This window comes from Drosophila mauritiana, chromosome 3R (assembly GCF_004382145.1).
Source record: "Drosophila mauritiana strain mau12 chromosome 3R, ASM438214v1, whole genome shotgun sequence".
Taxonomy (NCBI): domain Eukaryota; kingdom Metazoa; phylum Arthropoda; class Insecta; order Diptera; family Drosophilidae; genus Drosophila; species Drosophila mauritiana.
In genome coordinates this window covers 24,611,524-24,637,242 of record NC_046670.1, presented here as the reverse complement: position 1 = coordinate 24,637,242, position 25,719 = coordinate 24,611,524, and the positions used below count along the sequence as shown (strand labels likewise).

At 47.2% G+C, this 25,719-nt stretch overlaps 1 protein-coding gene across 1 annotated transcript; it reads right to left on the bottom strand.

Annotated features, from left to right (window-relative positions):
- Positions 1 to 13,352: 13,352 nt before the first annotated feature.
- LOC117144234 (DNA-binding protein D-ETS-4) lies at positions 13,353 to 25,184 on the bottom strand. Its single transcript, XM_033309302.1, has 5 exons — positions 24,622 to 25,184; positions 17,278 to 18,058; positions 17,057 to 17,217; positions 15,158 to 15,317; positions 13,353 to 15,067 (listed from the first exon to the last, which is right to left on the bottom strand). The coding sequence occupies exons 1-5, from the start codon at positions 24,658 to 24,660 to the stop codon at positions 14,655 to 14,657; spliced, it is 1,554 nt and encodes a 517-aa protein (XP_033165193.1). The 5' UTR covers positions 24,661 to 25,184; the 3' UTR covers positions 13,353 to 14,654.
- Positions 25,185 to 25,719: the final 535 nt, after the last annotated feature.

Sequence of the window (25,719 nt, the reverse complement as noted above, 5' to 3'; positions counted from 1 at the left end):
GTCAAGTGGGATAGATTAAAAATGTAGTTTAGGAACCCCAGGTATTCTACTTGCAAATCCCCTCTGTATTACCCTTTAAACAGCAAGATGTTTGCTGCAGTTTCCAGGATTTCTTTAACTTGCTCAGTTGGTCAATCTTCTTTCACTTGCCGGATTTCCTGGCAAATCGCTTAATTTAAAAGTTGCGCAAATTGCACACTTGGCCCTCCAATAGAATGTGGACCACGGCTAACAAAGTGCCACAATTTTCTAATTACAGCCGCAGTGAGTGCGTGCTGCATGCCGCAGCAAAGGCAACATAGGCAGCAGCGGCACGCAACCAAAGCGAATGCAACAAGCGCCAAACTGCTGCATTAAATTAATTGAAAAATCAGAAAAGTAAATAAAGCAGCAGGCTGAGCAGTTGGGTGTGGCTGTGGGTGGCCGTGGCTGGATTGGGTTGGGTGGCAGGAAAGAAGTGCAAATTAAGGGAATTCAGTGCACGACAAAATCGAATAAACAGCGGGCCGAATAAACCAACGACCTGCGCTTTCAGCCCAAACGATTCAGGTCGCCAAAGGGGTCGAGAGTCGAGAATGTGGCGGCGCACATGCAACTGGAAAAGCGGAATGGTGAGCGGTGAAGTTGCCCATCGTAATCCCACTCGAATCTCGGGCTTTCCGCTTTCACAACGTACAACCCACCAATCTCCAGCCCACTGGAAACGTGAGGTCCTGCGACCGTTCATTAATCAAAACAATTAACGAGGCCGCATTTGCGCGACATTTCCTTTTTTTGTCAAGTGCCCGGCGGCACTTCGCCCACACGTAGCCGAAAAATAATGAGCAGACATATTTAGCGCCCGGCATTATGGACTCGGTATCCAGCAGGACGGGTGCGTCCCACTGTCGTGTCGTGGCCAGGCCCGCAAATGGGCACCCGCAAAAACCATAACAATAACCAATTTGTCAAGCGCATTGACCACATCCCCAAATTCGGGCCACGCCCCCTTCCGAACTGGCTCCGTTTCGCCACGCCGTGCCACTTATGGCAGGAAAACATAAATTTCATGCCAAGAAGAAGCTGCCCCCTCCAAACGTATCACTTCCTTTGGATCCTTTCGTATCCTTGGAAGCCCCCGAAGCCCCTTTTTACCTCCTCTCCGATTTCCGTTTATGAGAAATGGCTGCTGATGTCAGAGCTGCATTTCCCGTTCCACTTAATTTCAGCGCTCTGCGCTGCTGAGCCAATAATCTTCTTTACTTTTCAGAATGGCCACAGCTCGAATATATATCACAATATTCTGGATAGGAGTACTCAATTTTGTGGGCATACGTCTTATGCCCATATCCGAGCTGATTTCTACCAGATTAAGTAGTTTTTATTGTGCTTTCTGTGCTGCAACTGTGATAACATATAACATTTGTAAAATAGCAGCAAATGTGTGTAAAATGTTTAAAAGTTAGCTGGCATTGTTTGCAAGCAGCTGGATTAAAAGAGTGTTTTAGCAAAATTAAATTGCTAGCAACAAAGCTTAAATGGTTTGAAACTTTTACTTGTGCTGCTTAATTGTCCGAATGGAAGCAACTTTCATGGACGGATTTGGACGCCATATTTTTTGCGTGTTAATAGGGACTTTATATGAAAGTGAAATATTGGAAAACTGCCGAGCGAAAGGCAAACATTTAAGACTGTGGATATAAAAGACGAGGTGAAATTAATTTTAAAAGCAATGCCGGGACATTTCGCTCACATTATTCGCATCCGCAGTGGCACCTCCGCATCCTGCCGTCCTGCCACTCCTGCAACACCCGACATCCTTTTTGTGCCAAGCTGATTGCAGTTGATAATCAAAGAAAGCGGCCAGCAGACGGAGTCTGGTTACGAAAACTGCCGCCATAAAGTGGCAGCGAACGCCGTGTCCTGGCCTTATCCTGTTGTCCTGCCACTGTCTGCTTCGTTTATGCAACAATTAAAACTCGCAATGAGCGTGATTGTAAATTAAAAGAGATAAAAGAATATGTCGCATGTGCGGGCTGTGTGTCGTGCCTTTTTGTTTTTTATTTTTTTGTCGTATTTTTTATTTTTGCGGAGCCACATGAAATATGCGGCTGGCTTTTATTTATGATTTCCGTTGATAAATTCACCGATCTCCACCCATGTCGCTGCATGTGGGCAAACAAACGGGCGGAACGGCCCAAGTTATCGAGAGCATGCAACTTCCGGTCGGACCTTTCTGTTTCAGCAGCAGCCTTGACACCCGCAGCTGAACTTTAAAATGCAACTGCCCGCAGCAACTTAGTTGACCCAAGAAAGACGCTGCTCCTGATTATCCAGCAGAGCCCGTGTTGTCGCTCCTCCTTCTCTCTGGCGGCAACTGGCAACCTGCATCTGATGGCCGCCGGCGAGTCGTTTTTCCTTAACTTTTAATTATTTCGCGAAATGCGAAAACGGGAATTGCATTTCGAGGCAGCCCAAGACACGAAATGCGAAATGCGAATCCGCTGACCCCCTTTTGGCCATCTACGGCTACCCTCTGGCGTTTATTTTATTTACCCAGCGCCATGCAATCTCAACTTGCAGCCTTGTAAATCAGTCAGTCAGTCACCAAGAGAGAGGGCCGAGTGCCAAGGTGAGGGTAAGCCCTGGCTCCACCTCCACCTCTGGCTCCTGCTGCTGCTTTTGGTCCTGCTCCTGCTCCTGCCAGCATATTTGTTTTGTTGTAAATCACAAGGAGCAGCAGCGAAGCAAAAATGTTGCCTGCTTTCTGGGGCGCCCCATCGTCCGTCCACCACTACACATGCCACTTTACACCCAAAGCAAACACGATTTTCATTTGTATAGTATATAGCGAATGGGTGGGGCAGCGGGGCTGAGTATCCAAGGGCGGTGCACAGTGTTATTTATGCAGACCTATACCTCTCTATCTCCCCACTGCCACGCCCCCTTTTGGCATCGAAGGCAACGCGGGAATTGCTTGTTTCTCGTTTTGCCATATTTTTTCTTTTGCCGCCGCTGCTGCTGTTGCTGTTTAACAAAGCGCATAAATTCGCTTGCAACTGTGTCCTCAGGGTTGAGTGGGTGGCAAGTGGGTGCTAAGTGGGTGGTGGGTGGATAGTGCTGACCCGCCTCAAGTCCGCCCAGCTGCATCCCAATCCCAATCCCCCGCCGATCGGTGCTGCGGCAAAAAGTGTTCGTTTCGGCTTGCTGCGCTTTCTCATCTGCCTTTCGCCTGTTCCGAAAGAGGGTCCTTTTTTTGCACGCCGGCTTGTTTGTTTGCCAGTGCGCTGGTCAAAACGATTTTTGCCTTGGCTGGTTGGCAACATGCACCCCTCCCCCCTGAATCCCCTGACCAAGCCAAGCAGGCGACCCCTTAACCATATGCAAAATGTTGCTTTTTCTTGCTTTTCCTGTTGCCCGCGCTGTGTTTTGCCCCTTATCTGCACCCACTTGCAACTCCCCTCGTCCGCTAAATATAATAAAAAATAACGCTTGCAACTTAATCTCTGACAGCTCGTTACCCGTTTGCATGAGCACGATATTCATGAGCTGCTAAACTCGAGTTACAGTAACTCGGAACTGGGTTTGGGTTTGGGATTGGGATTGGGATTGGGATTGCGCTTGGCATTGCACCACCGCCAGCGATGTTGCACCGCCATATCGCTCAATTGCTAAAACCACCGCGAGTGTATGTCACAGATTGCCTTATTGCTGTTATTTCACCTGGGCGCTTAAAGTAGAATTTATTAATGCACTTGCCACCTTTGTGCAGGCCATGCGACTTTGACATTTCGATTGAGTTACCCGAGCCACCAAGTTAGCGGGTTACCGGGTGGCGGCCATGTGGCCATGTTTGTAATTCCAGAAGGGTCGGGCCGCCATTTAATTTATATAATTATCAGCGGCGAAGCGCCAAAGGGGTCAGCTGGGCATACGATAAGCTACTTTCAGTTGAGACCTGACACTCGCTTGGCGGACTCGATAAGGCGCTTCTGGCCCAAACACACACGCGCACGCACACACGCACAATTAGCGACCGGGCTAAAACCACCACACCACACACACACGCATACTCGCGCGTGGCCATTACGCATTCATTGGTCCGCGGGGAGTTCATTGTTGCGGCCAGCAGCTGCGTGCTGCCAAAACCAAATGAGCAATTGACTGCTGCCCACCCCTCTGTAATCACCGCCCACCGAATGACCTTCCCCAGCGGCAACCACACAGCACCGCACCACACCCCACTCATACCCACTCACCATTTGCATTATCTCGCTGCCCATTTTAATGTGTCGGTTTGTAAATAATTGCAAAAAACACATAAATTATGTATTTTAATTTACATTTATTTTACGCGTATTTTCAATGAAACTGTTACTTGGCCGCAGCTCCGACCGGGTCGACAACAAATGTTAATTTATTGTTGCGTTCCCGATTCTTCCGCCCTGACATTAAATAATTGTGCATTTATATGATTTAATTTGTGGCCACTGGCCAACGGTCGTCCAAGCGGAAGGGAGCGGAGCGGATTTCAAGAGGATTGCCTTGCATTGGATGGGCAATGTGCCGCCGGCACTGACTAATTGCCAGGACCACCGCCGCCCCAGTGTTGTCACACATTCGAGGCTCGAACGGATTGAGGTCATTGGGTGAGCAGCAGATCGACTGCCCCAGGATGGGCTCTGGATATGCAACGAATTGTAGGCTAAATCCGGGCGTTTCCCTGGCAACATGGCATATGGGTCAAGGTATTACACCTAACTGTAAAATACAACTGAAATAAATATGGTTACACCACCCAATTAAAACACAAGATTAGATATTTATATAATGAAGTATCTGATAACACACACGAGATACATTTTTGTGCTTCACTTTTAAGTAGGCTTTTAGATATTTTGCATTGTAATACTACTGCCACAGAAACAAGACCAATATAAACCAATATGTGGAGGCTGTTGCAAGATGGGGGAGAGCAAATAAATGCATGATGAATGTGCAACCACAGAGGCTTTTCCTCCGGCATCCTCTTATGTCGTCGGCTCGGAATCTGTGTCGGATTTACTTTGAATACTCGGCTGCTTGAGTAGCATTCGATTCGATCCGAGTCACAGCTGCAGATTAGCCCGGCATTTAGCACCGGAATGGACATGGACTTGACTGTCCGGATTGGATGCACCTCAAGTCGATCAATGGAGCGGCAGGAAGGCGGCAAATGAAGCGTGCTGGGCTGCTGGCCAATGATGACCATGATGGCCATGATAGCGATGACGGCCTGACGGCGGAGGGAGGAGCGGCAAAATTACTTGCAAACAAATAGGTATAAGTGGAAAGTTTCCCAACAATTTTTCTCAGCTCGACTCCGCTCGCTGCTGCCACATGTAAGCCTTGGCGGCAAAGGCAAAAGTCGTTAAAAGTTTATGAAAGTCAAACAGAGGAACGTGCTGAATGGAAGAGCCAACAAGAGGAGACCATCGGGCAAAAAGAATGAAGACCAGAAATTTCTATAAAATAACTAAGCGCAACGAAACGTGGCCCGCTGGTCAGTGGCGAGTTCCGCCCGGACGGCCAGTCATGTCGATGTCCATGTCCCTGCTGATTATGTTCTTCCCCCGCCCATCTTGGCCAAGTCATTTTTCAGAGTTTCCACTGCGCCACGCTACGATTTGATGTTCAACATTTGCGGGCTGCAAGTATCCTGGAAAATTATCTCATTTCGGGCAAATAATTCGGAAAATGTTTAAGGTATTCGCCCGTCTCTGACCGCGAGGCAAGTATTTAGTTCTTAAAAATGAGTTTAAGCAATCAACAATTAGAACATAAAAGTATACATTTGAAAAACTTTCTCAGTTGCTAAATCGAAGTGAGGAATGCCAAGAAACCACCAGCTAAGTCGTAAATCCAATGCAAGGTAATTCGAAAGTCGCAACTTTGCGAGTGGAGTTTTTCCTCTGATTTGCCTGGAAATGTTTGCAATTTTTTATAGAGCGCCGCAAATTCTGGCCATGCCCCGATGGCAAACAACAATGACTCGTCGGGAGCTGAAGTACGTTGTCAAGCGCCATTTTCCGCTTGCAAAATGATTTGATGGCAGCGGCGCTTCCGCCCCAAGTCGTCCTCGTCTTGGCCGTTTCCGGATGCGGCTACCCAGCACCACCCCGTAATCCACTACCCTGCCCGGCAGTTCGTTCCGCGCTGCTAGCGCTGCATGCCATAATCTTTCATATTGTGCGGCTGCCATGTCAGTTTTTGCATTATGTACGAGTATCTCGGCGTTGCGATGAGGGACTGAGGGGTTCGGCATTATCAATTTGTGCGCTCCAACTTTGTATTTAACTTTTGGCTTTCCACTTTCTTGGCCATCAAGTGGCCTCCGGTACGCCCAGGCTCATCCCCAAGATCGATGTGGGGTGTCGGGTGTCCCCACCTGGCTGCTGGCTGCTGGATTCTCCGGCGCTCGAGGGCCGCACCCATTTTAATTTGAACTGTCAAAGCCGTGCGTCGAAATCATAAATTTTATTAAGCGCAGCCGAGCGGCCATTTTGGATACGGCGACCCGGTCCCAGGGCCTAGGTATCCGTATCCCAATGTCCCGGCCCGGCCCCCTTCTCATCTCATCTCATTTCATCTATTAGCCGGACTGCACGGTTTAATAAAAAAGTTTCGGCGTCGCTTAAGTGGGTTGGACAAAGGGCGCGCAAGGGGGCGCCGAGGTTGCGGTTAATACACAAGTATGTATGGTATATATATCCGGAAATTCCAGAGGTGAGTGTGTCCTGCGCCCTGTGGCCCTGACTTTTTGTAAACTTTTTTAATGCAGCCATTTCGGGGGTGGGGGTCAGGGACAGGGAAAGGATGTGGCCTGGAAGTTCGGCTGCCTTCTAATAGAGTCGTAATAACTTCATCATTATTGACGCATAAAACAAAATTTATTTATGCCGCTTTTCGCATTTGCTTTTGCTTTCGCTTTAATGCAATACACACAGCAGACAGTAGACAATATAAATGCTTTTATGTGCGTGTGGGCCCGAGCCACGCCCCCTTGGCCGGAATGGGCGGGCTTGGGACGCATTTTATGGAATATTTTTTGGAGAATTTCGTTTTTTTTTTATTCCTTTGCGCATTTAATGAACTATGATGAGGGTCGTTCGGCCCTCTTCCAGTTCCCATGGCATCGAAATCAGCACCCTTTTCGATTTTATTGAACTTTCTTTTTATTAACTTTCGCATTGGTCGCCATTTATTGGCCTTTTTGCGAGAATGAAGGCGGTGTCTTCTGCTCGTCTTAATGATAATTTCTCAGGACTTGAAGGCAGCCGAAAATGTTTTGTAATTACGTGGAGCAGCGGAGAAATTGTGGGATTTATTTATGCACATTTGTGGAGCGCACAAAGGCGCCACGCCCCCCGCACAGCAAAAGTATATATATTACTATGCTGGAGCATAAATTTCCAGGTGAAAATGCCAGCCGAACGGAGAAAAACGAAACAAAAGCAGTTCCCCTCAACAAGGCAAACTTAACTAACTGTGAAATTTCTTATTGTGATTGCGTTTGTCATTGCGTTAGTTTACAACTCTGCACAGGTGTCCTTGTGCTCCAGCGCAGGTATGTACACCTGTACTATACCATACACCTGCCCAGGCAGCCGCCCACTCACATGACAAGCGTCGCCTGCCACAACTTTCCATGGAATTTCAAAGACATTGACTGCACATCTCTAAGTTATGAAAATCTGTGCGAGAATTCTCTTAGCTAAAGCGCATTGAACTGTGCAAATTGCGAGCAATTTAATTTTTTCTCGCTCTCCGTCGGAATCAGCTAGCTGGCATCCCGTAACCCGCAACCCCTAGCCCCTAGCCTGGAAAGCCCGTAACCCGTGTTCCGTACTCTGTGCTCCGTATCCGTGCCACATCCCATTGGCGCACCTCTCACGCAGCTGCCCCGCGGGAGGTTGCAAAAACTTTGCGTAATACCAAAAAGTGCTGGCAGCACATTTCGAGTGCAAACTTTATATTAGAGTTGAAGTGCCACACACACGCGCACACGCACACACACACACATACCCACATACCCGATTGCATACACACCGACTACGGCAAGTAAGTAGAAAAGTGGCAAAAGTGCAAGTACGTGGCTTGGCTTGCCTCGAAGTGGCCAAAACCCACCCCCTACCCCCTACCCCCTAAAGGCACCGACGCGCCCTTTCGCGACCCCTCGCGTTATTTATGAGTTGCGTATGCTATAACGAACTGCAGCAGGGGCAGCCAACGCACACCGTAAGAAATCCGATCGCATCTGGTGATCGATGGAATATCATACGAGAATGTAGCTCACACCTAGAGAAATGCATAGGGAATCAACTGGTATGCAAAGAATAGGTAGTTTTATGCAACGCATGAGTATAAGTTCCATAAGATGCACCATTGGTGGCAAAGGAAATGAATTCATCAAAAGCTTCCTTGCCTTGTTTTAACTATATTTTTTGTTTAGTGCATCAAAGGCAGCACACACAAAAGCGCAGCAGCACAAAGCAATGCGCCAATATGACAACGACAACTGCGAGAAGCTGTTGGCTGAAAAGTCCTGCAAGGACCCACTGGTCGCAATTACAGAGCACAAGTCATCGACTTGCGCAAAGTTCAGCCAACTTATGATACTCGGCAGCAGCGATTCCTGCTCATTCCTTAGCCATTTCCACTCGTTTTTCCATTTCTTTTCTTCGTTTCTTTTTTTTTTTTGCTTGCATACTTTCCGGTAATTCGAAAATATTGCGAATTTCCCTCCGGCTGCATTTCAGTCGCGCGAATCGCAGGTAGTTGTCACGGAAACTGCCACCCGCTGACACCACCCAATCCCCAACCGTCCACCACCCACATGCAAGCCACTAACTACCTGGCCGGTGGAGCGATGAAGTTGCCTTGGCACCTGCTTCCCAGCAGTCCAACCCTTTTGGCCAATCCTTTGGCACGCTACCTTGCGTTTCAAAGGAATTAATGCACGTTAAGCCATTTGCCGCCCAGCGCCATTACCTTATTGCCCTGTCGTTTACCATGTGGACACAAAACGTGTTTATAAAAGAAGGCAGTATACATGACAAAATGGAATAAGTGCAGCGTCGTTTTGAAATAAATCAAATTAAAATAAGCTCATGGAAAGAAACGACTGATGAGACCAGCTTAAATGACACGTTGAGTTGAGTTTTCCCCTATAGAAGGTAAGCACTTAACTATAAAATTAAAATATTCAGGATATGCTTCTGATGACACGCATTTTATGTCGCATAATAACTTTAAACAACATTTTGTTCTATGTGACGTTTTTATTTTATTGTGTTTCTTTGTGTTCAGCGCTTTGGTTGCGGAACGTGCGCATTTAATTGCATAATTATCGTCTATTGGCCGCTGGCTGTTCCTTAATGGGCGGGAACACACCGCTAGCTACTTGGCATAATCGCGGGTACGGGCGAGTCAATAAAAATAAAAATGAATTTGCGAATTGTGCGCACTTAATGAGTTTCACATGTGCGTTTTTAATTAATAACAAAGCACGAACGCCCACACCCTGCAACATCGGAGCATAGAACGCATATTCCACGAGCCAGTGGAAAGCGGCGTTGGTTTATTAAAATAATTTCCCCGGGTGATTCTCCAGTGAATTTGCATTGTATGTTGGTATTGGGAATGCCCGTCGGAAGCCAAATATTTCTCTACTAATGCCGACCGCTGTGCTCACAGGCCAATATTGGATTACTCGGGCTAATTAGGCTTCAACTGAATTTCCAATATCGGTTAATTCTATTTGATCGCCCCGCGGTAGGGCAGTTTGCCTAATTTTTATCACCCCGCAGAGGCAGCGAAATCAAAACAAATTTAATCATGTTAATATAATTACTAAAAATTAAGCCATAATCAACACACGCACACCGGGGAGCAGAGCAAGGCAGGCAAGCACCTGCCATGCCAAAACGCCAAATGGCAAACAACAAACGGCAGATGCTCGAGGAGCAGGGATCCTGGGTGTGGGTATTGCGAATGGGCTGAAATGGGGTACATAACACCAAAACGACCCAAATTATTTTTAATTCCCCGCAGGATAAGCGCGCCTGCGACTCCGGAGGCCTTCGCCAGTTGCGTTCCTTGGCTGCAATTTATCCTGCGTGCTGCGCATATTAACGAAATGATTATGGAATTCATAATTACGCACACACCATGTTGGTCCCAGGGTGTATTGTAAAATGCGTCAACACATTTGCCAGCCAGCAAGCCTGCCAGCCAAAGGGCGGCGGGCGACGGGCGGCAGGATCCCGCAGGAGCCGAGGTCGTCAGACAATGAGTTCACAGCCTCCCAGTCCTTTGCCGGCCCACATGGCGCATACGCAATTTCCACTGCTCAAATATTTGACGCATACAGTGTATACGGTGTACAGCATACAGCACATAACATATATGGCATATATAGCATATAGCACATAGCGCGTGATTAAATTAAATGCCGGGTGAGTTCGAATCGGAACGGCCAGGCGACACAACTAATTAAAAACGCCCAACATTGCGACGTGTCCGGGACCACGAAAGGAATTCGTTGTGCCCAAAATGCGATGGCGAATCGGGGTCATCGGCCCACTTGACCAGTGTCCAAATATGCCAGTGTGTGCGTAATGAACTGCCCTGGCCGCATAATGCGATTATTGTCCCTGGCACCTCACTCACCCACTTCCTTGCTCTGCCGGATAATTCAATAAATTGCAATTCCATGCTGCTAACCCGCCCCCAGGGCATTTGGATGCCAAATCAAATGCACTTAACTAAACTAAATGCGGCCGCCGCAGCTCTCGATTGGCCTGCGCCTCAAAGTAGGCAACGATTTGCTCGCAGCATAAATTTCGCTTGAGTGGAGAGCAGGGAAATTGTTAAAAGGGACCAGGACCGCCAGGACCCACCGAAAACGATTTTCCTTGGCGAGCTGAAAACTTTTTTAAGTTAATTGAAATTCAACCCAGTCTGGGCACGGGCCACTCACCGGGCTGCAGAGATACCTCCGACCCAGAAAAAGGTTCCGACTTTAGTTTTCGTTTGATCCGAACTGGGATTGCCGCTGCCCATTCGAGCCAGGATATTTATGTCCGTGCGTAGGCCTCGAAGGGCACAAGCGGTTTCAGATGCGGATGCGGATGCGGATGGACTTGTTGAATGGCCCACGAATATGTATCGAGCTGCCATCGTGGCCAGCCTGGGCAAACAGTTTAGTCAGTGCCTGGCAATGTGCTTAAGTCTCATTTATTTTTCATGGCCCGGCCTATAAAAATTGTAATTTCATTACCACCGACAGGCGGTGGCCACGAAGGTGGGCTTCCTTGGGGTGGCAAGTGCAAAATTGAAACACACTTGAAAAATGAAGGTGCCCGGCAACAACAACACAACCGCAACCAAACGAACACCGAACACCAAAGGTGGTGGTGGCTCAGCTCGGTGTCTGCCTCGGACTATGGCCTTTTTATGAATTTTTAAAAATGTTGCTGTTTTGGCGGCTGGCGAATGGCGGCTGCCGACGCTGATTTCGCAGTCATGGGCAGTCCTGTGGCCACAGGACCCAAATGCCCGGCCACTTGTTAGCCATTTTACCTTCGCCACATGCGAGATGGTGAGCTGGTGGGTGGGTGAGTATGCGGCCAAGGTACTTAACTTAAATGGCAGATCCACTCCTTCCCAAGCCAGTCGACATCAATTTAAATTGAATTTTCACTTACGCGAGTGCGGGGCTGAGCAAGAGGGTCCTTGGACTTTGGTATGCAGCCCAGACACCCGGCAATTTACGTCCTGAATTAGTCTAATGTAAAATTTAAACCTTAGCTTGGGCATTTCCTTTTCCGTTTCGGCTGCTCATCTGCCTCGCAGTTTTTCCCACTCGCTGGCCAGCGGAATGGGGGTTGAGTTCATAATTGATTAGGCCCGACATTTAATTAGCAGCGAATATTTCTGTGCCACTGCGGCTTGGCTTTTGAGCACATTCATAATGCTTTGATGGCGCCGCCCGCGTCCCGCTTCAATGTCACCAATTATGCTAATTAAAGGTGCCGTCGGAAAACTCGAGCCCCGAGCTCAACAATGCGCGCAAAATGTCTCCGTTTACGAGCCCAGGATTTTGGGGCTGGTCCTCCGGGCTGGTGGCTATTTTTAAACGGCAAATTGACGGGCTCAAAAGGGCCGAGGCTTAAAAAAGGGCTAACTAACTGGGCGGGGCCGGGTCAATTGACAGCCGAGTCGTAATTATCAAAATATGTAGAAAATGGCTGGCTGGGTGGGTGGCTGGGTGGATGGGTGTCTGAATGGCAGGTCCTGGGCCTTCTGGAATTGACAAATTAACATAAGAATGGTTGGCCAAGTGAGCAGCTGAAGAAAATGGGGAGGAAGGAAGCAAGGAAGGATAACGTTTACGCCAGGAAGGCGGGCCAAATCCCAAGTTGCCGCATATCTTAAGCCTGCGAGCGGTAACGAACCTGTTGATGAATCAAACCCGAAATTCAAATTTAAGACTCGGCATGGGCGTGTCCTTGCACAATGTCTGCGTCAGCTTAACGCTTGCTGCACTAATTCAATTAAATATTTGTCTTTGTAGTTTTTGTCGCTGGCTAGATGGGTATGCCAAGGCGGTGGAAATATGATGAGCACCAGGATAAGGCTCAGGCCCAAACTCAACACCCGAAAGACAAAGAGAAAGCCAAGGCAGCCGGCTGCCTTCTGCCTTCTGCCGGCTCAGGATAAACAGCTCGCCCATCGCCGGGATAATGCAAATATTGTCGAGAGCGCGCAGCTTTCACTCGAAAAGTGAGAGCGGACTGGCTGCCGAGGGAATGGATGGAATGAATTTATTGCTTTTGGGAATTTTCCACTTGATGGCACTTAATGCGATTTAGTATTTAAATGAAGAAGGAGATGGCACTGGAGTTGCGGGACAACAAAGACGATAAACCCATTCGGGCGCATTAAATTAATCTCGGCAAAGGCATCGGCAGCACCGCTGGCGACTTAATATGGGGCCACGATAATCCGCATCCCGATTTGGCATGCATTCGAACGGAGGTGTGTGTATGTACAGATGTATCTATTCTCGGAAAACATCGATGATTTTCCCGGCGCGGAATAGTTTTCGCTGATTGAAAATCGCATCGGTCACACACGAATGCAGCGAGCAACTGACTGACAGACAGGGCAATCTAAAATGTTTTGCTGGCTGCACAAGGGCAGCGCCTCCGATTACTGCAAAATGCCATGGGTTTCATTTCCATTCTAGTTTCAGTTTCAATTTTAATTTCCATTTCAGTTGCGAAATCCCCGCACTGATTTAGTGTAAATATGGGCGTAATTGGCGATTGTTTTTTTGCAGTGATTTTTATTTCGTTATCGTATCGGATAGTGTAGCATGACAATATGTTAGTTGAATAAATAAATAAATAATTGGTGTGTCGTAAAAAGTGTAAAGTGTATAAATCTAGTTGCCAGGCAGGCGGCTGGTGGCAATGTCCTAATTAGGTGTGGAATATGCGTATAAATATTTTTATAAACGGTAACTGTTCTATTTGGTTAACAAAATAAGCCAAGCAGCCAATTGGCCGTTGCATTATTCAATTAAAGCGCCTGCATTAATGCTAATGCAAATAGCAGCAAAACTAATTGACTTTCCATAATTTCACCGCTCGGCTGGGCCAGCGAATAAATATTAAAATTAACTTAAACTCGCTACCCGTCACATAAACGAAACTGGAGAAAATTATGCACGAATTATGCTAATTGCGTATAATCAAAATAAGTTGAAACGAAATACGTCTAAATTGAACCGCCACCCGGTAAAGAATAAATAATTGATAAAGTTATGAGATATATAGCATAATCGGACGAGGTCGAAAGATTTTTAACTTTTTTTTTTTTTGTTGAGCGGAAGAGAAAAAACTTTCAAGGAAACCTACGGCTAGTCGAGCCTTAATCGCCTTACAACTACTATTTAACATTTGTTCGCTTAATAAGTTGTTCATAGAACTTACTTTTGATATATCATAGATATATGGTTCCTAAAATTACCTCGACACCTTCATGCTGCCAGCGAAGGATGCTCAAGTCAGGTTGGTCCTTCAATCGTGACTGTTTGCTTTGAGTGCTCCGGACACTGAGACCTTCAGGCCAATTTCGCCTCGGACTACTAATGGCGGTCCAGCTCCAGGATGCACTCCAGTCACCGGACATCCTCCTGTTGAGCCATTATCCTTCGCGTGGACAGGCAGCAGTTGAATAAAGATGTCGCCGGTAAGTCAAACATGCGCAGATGCAGCCGAATGACCAGCTGCAGTGCGGGATCAGAGTTAGATCTACGATCGATTGCGGTGAAACTGGGGGTCACTTAAAACCCTGCCACGGCGAACTTACCTTCGCCAGCGGACGCGGATTTTACCTTAGTCTAGGGCCAAACTTAATCGATGCACGAACTTACCTTCGTGCCTAACAAGATTGTGGGTGGTTATGTACAAGGACTAAAACTAATGCTCGCTAGGCCCACAAGGCTAGTCGAGAATAGTCAGCGGATCGATTGGATCGGATCGGATCGGATCTGGGATCTTGGATCAGGTGGGTCGGTCAGGTGTGCCACTTACAACTAGCAATAAATAACTGGCCTGTAACCTAAACTACTGGCTGTAGGGATGGCAGAACTGGTAGACCAGCCGCTGTGACCTCTCCGTCTTCTTCATGATTCCCTTCTTGTAGTACTGCCGGATGGAGCGGGACAACTTGTCGTAGTTCATCGCCGGTCGGTTCTTGCGCCGACCCCACAGCTTGGCCACCCTCACCGAGTCCTCGATCTTGAAGATGCCCTTGCTGCGGTCGATCCAACGGATGGCCGTACCGTTCACCTGGGGCGAAGCCAGCAGCTCCTTGAGGAACTGCCACAGGTGAATGTGGGAGCCTCCGCCGCCGGTCCGCCCGCCATTCGGTCGTTTTACTGTGGCCGTACCGCCGTTGGAAGCGTTGGTAGCGGGCGGTGAAGTGGAACTACCGTTCAGAGGTGCCACTTGTGCATCTGCTTCCATGTCGTCGTCATCTGTGGAAGAGGTATATTTGAGTTAGTGAAACTTCCAAGATCAAATCAATTTGAAGTCTATGCAAATAGTCTTCTACTGATCGAACGCACCTTCGCTGTCCTCGTTGTAGTCCAGGTCCAAATTGGGCATCGCATAGCTGGCTGGCCAGAGATCAGTGCTCGCAGACTGCTGGGAATGCTGCTGATGAGCGGGCTGGTCGGCGTAGGCCATCTTCCAAATCTCCAACTGGGCGTGCAGCGTGCTGCCGCTCTGCAAAAGAGAGGCGAAAGTGAGACATTTCGAATGGGTACAGAGCCTTAATCCTTGACCAGCTCGCAATCTAGACGGCATATCAATTGGAAATTCTTGGGCTATCCAAGTGCATAAATTATGTGCAGTCTCCATGGTGCAAAAGCTGCACCGACAGCAGCAGAAGAAGTATGGGTGCTCATAGTATGTAGTGGCAGCAACAACCAGAGACAACGGCGACGACTTACTTTCACCTTGCAATGTCGTTGCTGGTCGTTGGCTCAGTTCGAGTGCTGCCAGTCCCGCTCGTGCCCCTCTTTTACCCCCTCCCCCTCCCCCTCCCCCTCCCTCGCACAATCATCTGAGCCGCGACGATGGCTCGTAATCATCCGTCCAAGTGCTGCAGTTTCACCAAACAACCTTCACACATTCTTTCACCTTTACAGCCATGACCACGGTTACTAATTTTGGTTTCTTTGGCGACAGACTGCTCTCCGATTTCGTTGTCGAGCGCGTTCGTCGCCTAAGTCTTTTGTTTTCTGCCTTTCTCGCTGCACTCTCTTCGGTTGCCAAAGCAAAAGCAGCACCTAACGAGCCTAGGCGAATGTAATCATTGATATATTTTTGGCAAAACTCTCGACGAGCCGAGAGCACATGCTCGCTGGATGGTAATGGGAATGGGTTGTGTGGATGTGGAGTAGTTTAGATAGATGCCCAGCCGCCAGCTCTGCCTAATTGCTGGCAACAGGTTTCAAGTTTTTGATTTTGAGGACCGAGCTCTGAGCTTTGGCTCTGTAGTTTTGCGCTTTGCTTTCTGATTTCTGATTCCAATGGGCCTGTAAGCCGCTCTGGCTGGCAGCCATGACGTCAACGCCAGTTACGAAACTTGTTTCGTTTTAGTTTTCGTATCGTATCGTTTGGTATCGTTTCGTTTTGTTTTGCTCTTCGTTGGCTTTGTTGTTTATTTGTTAGCCATTTCCATTCCATTTCGACCCGTACGCGAAATTCAATTCAATCGCATTGATTGGGCCTCTCCGCATATTGGCTCTTTGCTATTGGCATTTGCATTGTGTTATTGTTTTATATGCCATGGGCTATTGGCCCGTTGCTTTGTGCTGATCGATTTTGTAATATGCCCAACTATTTTGGCACTCGCCCAGTTAAGTCATACGTGTGATTTTGAGTCACACTTCTTATGGCCTGCCTATGTTTCTACACAATTCCCAATCAGAGGTCTAGGTGTCATTGAAATTTCTATATGGTGGTCTCTTCTATTTTCGTGGAATTTTGAAATTACCTTCTTCAACAAACCGTGTGTCCATTGAGTGGAATCTTTTTTATGTGTCATCTTTTTTTGAAATTTGACAAAGTGACTTGTTTAATATCAAATTTATTTTATCATTAAACTGGCCACTTAAAATTTGCATTTACGTCTGTCTTCCATTTGACAATTTAAAACCCGTTCTTTAAGTTTAGAACTTTAAACTCCCCAATGTACTTTCGTTAACAAAACGGCTTATAATATGTGCTGTATCTAGTGGCTCCCCTTAAATCAAACCAGTTCACACATTATATCTATAATGCTAAAAATACATTTTTTGGCAACCCAATAATTTATATTCAGTTAAATCAAAACCTCAAGCCTCTTTATAACTCGGTAGGAGCAATGGAATTCCAAGACTTCTGCCAGTCAACTGGAAAACCCTTGAGATTTCTGTGAGAACTCTTCAATAAAGTCTGTGATTGACTTTCGGACTCACCTCTGGTAGTCGACGCACGAATTCCTCCTCGCTGAGTAATGCCAGAGCAGCTCCGTTTTCGCAGAAGTGCAGCTCCAAATCGGCCACCGGCGGCAATCTGAACTGGGCCAAGGTGGATCGGAGCCATGCATGTACCTGGGCGGGCGACCAGCCATTGGGATCTGCGGGAACCATTCAGGTTACAGTATACTTTCCGAAGGACTCGGGTACTTCCCACTCACCCTGCGATATTTGCAGCTCCGCGCAGATGGCGTCCGCCTCTCGTTTGGCATGTTCCAGGGCCAGTGAAATGACGGGCTCAAAGTCGCCGCGCACTTCGGCCAAGCCTCCGATGAAGGATTCCAGAGCCAGAGGCTTCAGGTTGTGGCGCTTCTGGAAGCTGGTGTCCTCGAGGCACTCCCGCAGCAGCTGGTGATCGGGCTTGGTGTCCTGCAGATTATGTGGGCTTTGTAGACTCTGCTGCTGCAGCAGGGAGTTCAGATCGATGAGGCTCTCGATGTCCGCATCCAAGGGCTCGGCCTTGATGCTCTCCCCGCAGGAGGATCTGGGCGATGGCGTCTCGCAGTTGGACTCCGGCGGAGAGGGTGGCAGGATGTGCAGCTCCTGCTTGATGCTAACCGCCTCCAGCGAGGGCGATGGGCTGTTTAGACTGTCGTAGCTGCCGCCAAATCTACCAAGTCCATAGGCAGCGAACTCCGACTGCAGCGGACTGGATTGCGGAGAGGGATAGGCACTGTGGGGATAGGCGGGCGGTGGAATCAGCTGGTGGCTGGAGGGGATGGTATAGGGCGCAGTGGGCTGCTGTTGCTGCTGGATGGGCTGGCTGTCCCAGGCGCACTCGACCTTGATCTGGGGGGCGTTGTACTGGAAGACTGTGGTGGGAATGGGTGCGGACTCCTGCGGCAGCAGCGACAGGTCGAAGTTGTCTGCATAGGATGAGTACTGATCCGTCGGCGTGTGGGCCTGGAACTGATGTGGCTTCAGCTGCGGACTGTGAGGCATCTGCAGAGATGGAAAGAAAGTGGTGCCAAAGATAAATACACAGTAACAAATATATATAAGCTATCCCAATTTTGTATTAAAAAAATTGATTTAAAAACTTTAAGTGATCCTACATCTTTTGTGAAAGATGTTTGCTCTACAACAATGTATCCTGCTTTGAAATGTATCTCTGCAAATGTTTTTACCCATTGCTCGCGATTTGATTTATTTTCTCTAAGTGCAAGAACTAGAGTTACCCAAAAAAGAGGGCCAGGCTGCTAATTGAAAATCAAAACTTTGCTGGCGCCATCTTGCCGGGACTTCACTAATTATCCGGCGATCTGAGATGTGGAATTGCGGCCACCTGTCTTAATTATCACGCCCATGAAAGTTAATTAGTTTTATTTCTTCGATTCCATCTGGATTTTTGCGTATGTGCGGACGCCTTTCTAATTCGTACTTGCAGCACCTACCTGACAAGGTATGGAAATTTTCGGATCTGATTCGCTACTGATTCGGTTCTGATTGAGCTGAGTGCTGGTGAGTTTGGAACTGAGCTTAACCTTAGTTATCCACCGATGATGGCGGCACTGGAAGCGAAGCCGACGAGACAAGAGCAAGAGGCTTACTAAGCTCGGAGTGGCATTGATTTTCTCATTTATCAAGTTGCGATTTGCGACTAGTGACGCCACAGAAGGCAGCTGCGAGAAGAAAAAAACCCAGGGGCCCCTAGACGAGGGGGTGTGTACTTTTTTCGAGCGGCCAAACAATGACTAGATCAAAATCAAAGCGTTCTCCGAGCTCTGGGCTTCACAGACTCCATCCCTCCCACAGCCCGCTGTCTGGGCTAGGAATTTATTTGCCTTTTTTCAGTTTTATTTATTTATTTGCACGGCAGCGTCATAAAAGAAGGCAATGCTAATATGGCCCGAATGCGCCACCAATTTTTACCTCCGAGAAACTGGTTTTTCATTAAGCAATGCAGTCAGATTTGTGAGGGCCCCGGGGAGGAGGGGCCTATATAGTCAATATGGCTATGCGCTGTGCGCTTATTATTATAAAAAACAGCTCATACTGGATTTTCCGAGTAGTGCTTTCAGCTATCAGATGTCGGGGAGGCGGTGGGCAGCAATATTATTGGCTGCGCTTGACGACGCCATAATTCTAACTAGTCACGATGTTATTACAATTTCTGTGTTTTAATTGTTCGACAACGGGGCGTATGAGTGATTTCAGTTCGCTTTTCTCGCCTGCCCGCTAATTGGCAGCACAAACATTTCGATTTCGCCGCAGCACTCGGTGATTACCTTGCGTAATCTGCATATTATTAGAGCGATATCCCAGCCGTGTACTTCACCCGAATCCGAGCTGGGATTGAAGTCACATAGAATCGAAGTACCAAGGAAAACTTAGGACATGATTCAGCAGCTGCACTCAATGACTCAGTCGAATGGCCATAAAAAAGATGGTGATTGCCGTACAAAAACTGCATAATAAATTGAGCTGCTACGGGCCATTTATGGACCATTAAGGACCAGACAGCCTGCAAAATGTCAACTAGTTACTACACTCGGCTTCTATGGTACTAAATGTGATCGAAAATATAAGCCACACTCACATTACATTTTATGGCCATTAACTGACCACCCTCATAAATTTTCAAAACGAAAAAATAGGTCTGGAACTTAATGCTCGAGGGAAAGACTCTCTAAATAGTTAATGCAAAATAATGCTAATAAATATTCCCACATTGGGGGGCCAATAAAAGCGGACTGAATTTGCATATTTTGTACTCAGACTTTGATTTATTCGCTGTGTCATATTCTCCTACCCTTAGACAAACCCACATCCTCGCAGCTGGGCGAATTAGATCACTCGGGTTATTCCAGTATATGGATTTCCTGCTGCTTCGCTCCAAACAACAAAGACCTCGGCGATCTGAATCATGTGGTGTACTCGTAAATTTTAATTAAATCTCGTTCTACAAAAACCGAGAAACCGAGAAAACAAGCTCGCAGCTCGCAGCTCAGAACTCAGCGATTCTGACAGAATCGGAGTTCCCAGTGCCGCAGAGAAAGATGCGGACAAAAGGCTTTTTGTGGCCAAACGCTTTTGACCGGTAATATTTCATTGGCGTGTTGGACATGGGGCGGCTGTCAATAGACGCTTTTGTTTGCAGCGAAGCTGGAGGGGATCGGGGCCGAGAATATCTCGGAATCGCCGCTATATACATATGCTGCCATATCGATATGCCGAGTTACCATTGGCACCCGCACCCATCTACGTCACAAGATTGTTGATTTCGGCTTGTTTTTCGCTTGTTATCGATCACCAAGCGTCGAGTGTCAAAGGCGGGACATGGAAACAATGGGCCCGGCAGCAATTAGGATTTGGAACGGCTCTGCCAAGTGGCTGTCAGGTGCGGACTGTATTTTTAGAAAAACCACAGCGCCATTGTAGACACATTTAGCCGGCAATTCTATTTTTAAAGCCATTTACAATGGCACCAAATTGATACGACTTGGAGTGTGGGTGCCGTATCGTATCGTTTAGTAAAGTACTGTGCAATGTTGTTGTGAAAGGGAAATAAGATAAGTTCTGGACTTTCCACCTGTCCACGAACAGGATACATTAGTACTCAATACTCGTTTCGATTCGATGAAAACTCTAATCGAGGAACACGAACAGTGAGTAATGCAACCAAATCGGATGGTCAGGAGGAACTCACATGTCGACTGACACGCACCGACACCAAAAGAATTGAATTCCAATTAAATTATAGCAATTTTGAGCATCCGAAATGCCATAACTTCAAAGCTGACTCATTTCAAGCGGGCAGAGAGGCCGACAGGCAAATAAATCGAATATGCCGAATTTATTAAAATTCCAGCAGGCTGATAAAAATTCATTTTCCAGCATAAACAAAAGAAAACGCCCGAATGGCCAAACAAAAGACAAAACAAAATCAAATCGGAGCACAGCCATCGATGGCGATGTGGAAATCAGAAATCCGAAATCTGAAATCAGAAATCCGAAATCAAAGATATGAAGACCATGTTGAAAGCAAAAATTTTGAGGCGCTGTCAAAGGCAGTGGCAGATTTGATTTCCCTTTTAGGGCCAGCAAATTGAAAAACCCTTAGCCGAATTAGCAACAATAATATTTGAGCAATGTGCCGGGGAGAGAGAGTAATAAATTGAAAATACACATCCGAGCCCCGGCCGAGGCCACTCAAAAAACAAAGTAACAGAAAAACAAGTTTTATGATTTTTGTGGCTAACTCAAGCTCAGAGCCAAAGTCAAACAGAATGAAATTCATTAGAACAAGTCGAAGCCACTGTCAAGAATGTGGCATATTTATTTGTGTGCGCTTGTGGTGGCTTTGCCTAATAATAAAATCAAGTTTACGTTTTAAGACAAAAACGACAAAAGCATTATTAAAAGCTGCGATCAGATAGCACTCGGGCCAGCTTATTGTCGTACCAGCCTTATAAGCCGCACAGCCCCACAATAAATGGAACGAATGGCCTGGCCAACGCCTAAGGCGAACTCACGACCGATCTATATAAAATATAAAGTATAAAACCATTTAACCAGATCTTACACGGGGCGCGCCCAGGCCCATAGACAAAGGAGACCTTGGTTGGCCCCAGCCCCAGCTCCAGCCCCAGAATCGTACTCGGAATCGGAATATGTATCTGAATCTGAGGCAATCGGAATCGCAGGCAGACAAAAGGTTGGAGTGAAGGGTACACACGTTCTTAGCGTGGCCAGTGAAAAACGAAACAAAAAATACAAATAAAAACCATAATAATAAAATAATCAGTTGCAAGTGCAGCTTTGGAGGCCTTGAGTGCTGACATGCCGCTGAGTTATGGCCAGGTGATATTTAAATTAATTTATATGTATCTTTGAACTAAATAAACAAACTATGCTAATGCCGCACGGTGCTAACCTCAGGTGTTCACTTGCCTTCCAGCTCCCAGTCGGCGACAATTGTCAGGTAATCTGTTCTAATCGCATTATGGCAATGGAGCTGGCAAAAGCCAAGCCGAGCCAAGCGAAGCCCGTCTGACCCCGGACTCCTCACTACCCTGTTCCTTCAGTCAAATTGTTTGTTCAATGATTGTTCGCTTTATTCGCGCGCTTCGGGATCGGATATACCATATAGCATATAGCATATAGCCATGGCTGATGGGCCAAGGGGGCTATGGCCATGTTGAAGTGCGCTGTCAACAGCATAGGCACACTCATACACACACATGGACACAGCGACAGAGATACTCTGGCAAATCCCCCGGCGGTATCCATCCACGTACAATCTACCATATACCATCTACCATCTACCAGTTCTCGGATGCGTGGGTTAAGCTGTCAAAGAGACAAGACTTATTTCTGCTTATTTTTACATCGCCCGACTGGCTGCCTTCTGTTTGTTTCACTCATTATTCTGTATCTTTGTCCCTGTATCTCTAGCTTTTTGTCCCCGTATCTGTGTGTGTGTTTGCAGTTTGGTGTTGGTTTTAGCCACTTCGTGACGGGGCAAAACTGCTTGCTTTTCTGCTTGCAGCTTGCCATTCTTCGCTATTTGCATTGCATTTAATTGTCGACATTTCATGCTAGATAAATGGCTGCCAGCAAGGTTAATAAATATCTCAAATGGGTGCAACATTTCAATTATGCTGCATTCTTTGCAGCCTGCTTAATATGCCAAGTGTCTGGCAACTGTAACGACCCAGAATGTTCCGGCTTGTCGTCTTGTCCGCTGGCCTGGGAAAGCCAGCAACTAGCCAGCTAACCAAACTAATTAAAGCTCCCACTTCGACGACCTGGTCTGAAGATCTCTACCTCTCAGTATGCCGCACATTAACCCGCCCGATTACTACTTGGACACTCTTCTGATGGACAATCCAGACACACACCCACCGCACAAGTGGCACTTACGACCCGTCCAGTGCAGGCTGGGAGACTGGACTCTGGGCCCATTCCACACCCACATTCTGGGCAGGAATGCGCTTATGTCTAGGCACTGAACCCTGCGAATCCAATCCCTTCTGCACTCATTATGCGCTGCACGCACTGACAATTATTCCGTATAAAAGACGTTGCGAAGCCAACTCATTTCAATTTGCATAAAAGCCAGGCGAGATTCAATGCTGAAGCCGCAAGACAAGACCCGCAACCACAGGCTGCCGTGGCAATATTTTAGTAATACACTGCAAACAAATGCGAAACATACAGAAGAACAATTACCATTTGTCAGGGTCTCAAAGGACGTGGTACAAACGAGTGAAATGCTGATAGAATTTTCTTTCGGAACGGGGAAAACTAATTTCGTGGAGTGCATGTGCCACAACAATGGCCAAGTTGGGAGCCACACCCAAAAAGTGATTATTATTGTATAATCGGTTTGATTGATAACCAGTCGTTCTGGACAGGATGGAATAGGATTGGCTAGCTGGGAAATGGCCCTTGACTGGGCGAACTTAGAAATGCCACTCTCGATGGATTCTCGATGGAAAGGCCTGGCGCTGAGGGAAAGAAAACCTGACAAGTTGAAGTATTTATGTCATGTCGAGTTTTCCTCAACTCGTCTTGTCTCGACGCGGCTTAGTGTGGCTGAGCTGCGAAAGCGGCTTGCATTTATAATTGTTGGCAGTAGTATTTATTTTATTATGTCCATAAATATAATGAGAGATGAGTGTGGCTGCCGCTGGAGGCAGACTGGCAATCTTGCAATCTTGCAATCTTGCAGTGCATTTCTAAGCGCTGTTCCAAGCCACTTGCTTCTGTGTCAGCGTCAGCGATTGGAAAAGCGCGGAGACACATTTCCATCAAATCAATCAAAAATGGTAAATACAAGTTTTTTTTCCTCGGCATTTTCCGTATTTTCTTTTATTGCAATGCTGGCAGCAGCATCATCAGCAGCAGCAGCAGTAGCAGCGACAAACGTCAAAGACTTGCGTACATAGCCAATGGAGCTTAAGTAGGTCCAACAAAAAGTATCTGCTGGATCGGAATGCACTTTCCGAGTGAAATGCCAGTTCAGGCCGACATGGCAGCTCTTACTCGGCGTTTGTGCTACTGTTTGTTGTCGTGCCATAGTTGACAATCATTTAGAATCACTTCTTGCAAAATGAAAGCATCTTTTGAAAGTTGCTTCGGATGCTGTCGCTTTTGCTGTTGCTGTTATTGTAATTAAAGACAAATGTAACTGGCTGACTTAGTGGGTACTCTTTACTGGGTACTGGGGCTACTCTCACCCAGTGACACGCATTCGCATCAGCATTCGCATTCGCGGGATGCCAAGTGCAAGATGCAGACCGAAAGATACTTTTGCCGCCTACACGAGATGCGCTGCGCTGCTAATTAAAAGCCGCGGAGGCAACTTTACTGCCACACCGAACTGCGCATAATGTGCCAAGCGACAGATACAGCTACAGATACTCTATATTCCGACACGAGTGGCCCCTGATGATAATGGCGGGCGAAAGGTTATCGGCTATCAGCTATGTATGTAGTTCTATAGCTATAGCTATGTTTTCAAGCAGCTAGGGATGCAGAGATACATTATCGCGACTTACCTCACTGGCTGGCATGTACAACATTTTCTCGTACTCCATTTCTGAGTCGCGCTGCAAACAATTATGGTATTTCGCAGATATTTTCTCAGGCTCTAGCTACTGTATCTGTAGCTCCAGCGTAGCTGTATCTCTCGGCATGCAAAATGCGAATCGTCAGATGCGAAAGTCTCGGGTGCTGCTGTTCAGTGCGCTGTCTCGTTCTCACTCGCGCCTACCGCTCTGGCCGTCTCCTTCTGGCTCTTTCACTTGTTGCTGTTTTGGTTTTGATTTTAAATGTTTAACTAGATTCACTCAGCGTTTTGTTTCACTGCCTCGGCCTTGGTGTTCATAGTGGAGGGGGTATTGAATTGTTTTCGAGAGTTTGTTTTGTTTTATTTCGACTTTTGAGCCAGTTTGTTGCATTCACTGGCTATTCACTGCATTTCGTTACTAAAATTTCCACTGGCAAACTTGTTGCTCTCTCTCTCTCTCTTTCTCTTTCACTGTCTCTCTGGCTGTCTCTGTTTGGCACTGGAGTGTATTGCTCGGTCCGCTTGTCGACCGTTCGCCAAGTCTTCACGCTCGATTCTGTGAGCGGTACGAGCTGCGATCGCTCCGCTTACCTCATGCCCAGAGCTTTTGAGCCGCCAAACTGGTTGCTAAGCTCCTCTTTCTTGCCAAGAGCTTTGCCATTCAGCCATCGGCGCAACATCGATGGCAAACAAAGGTCCATCAATGTACAGATACTGAGATACCCATACCCAGATACTCTCAGATAGCCAGATGAAATTTATTGGCTCGCATAAAGTGACGCAGACAACTGGGGCAACTGCAACCGTGATTGAATGGCTCGCAGCCACGCCCCCAAAAAGGGTTTTCGGCCAGGCGGAAAAACGTCAAAATGTTTGGATGCACGTCGATGGCATTATCATTTCCGCTTCCGTTGCAAAAGACGCGAAGACGCCGCCAGCGAAAATGTCCTGAGATGTCCTGGCGAAATACAATTTAACTTGGCATTTATATTTCATTGCCCAACGACAATTTCACAGTTTTTGACATCACAAAAGAACGACGACGTCGCCTGGAGTCCAACTTCATTGTTATCCTTTTTCAAAGAAT

What these genes read in the sequence shown, in the direction of transcription:
- LOC117144234 (XM_033309302.1), bottom strand. Translation starts at nt 24,660, where the DNA reads ATGGAGTACGAGAAAATGTTGTACATGCCAGCCAGTGAG. An exon ending in TGTACATGCCAGCCAGTGAG is followed by an intron (nt 18,059 to 24,621) that starts GTAAGTCGCGAT and finishes CCATCTCTGCAG; the next exon opens with ATGCCTCACAGTCCGCAGCT. An exon ending in CTACAACGAGGACAGCGAAG is followed by an intron (nt 15,068 to 15,157) that starts GTGCGTTCGATC and finishes CCTCTTCCACAG; the next exon opens with ATGACGACGACATGGAAGCA.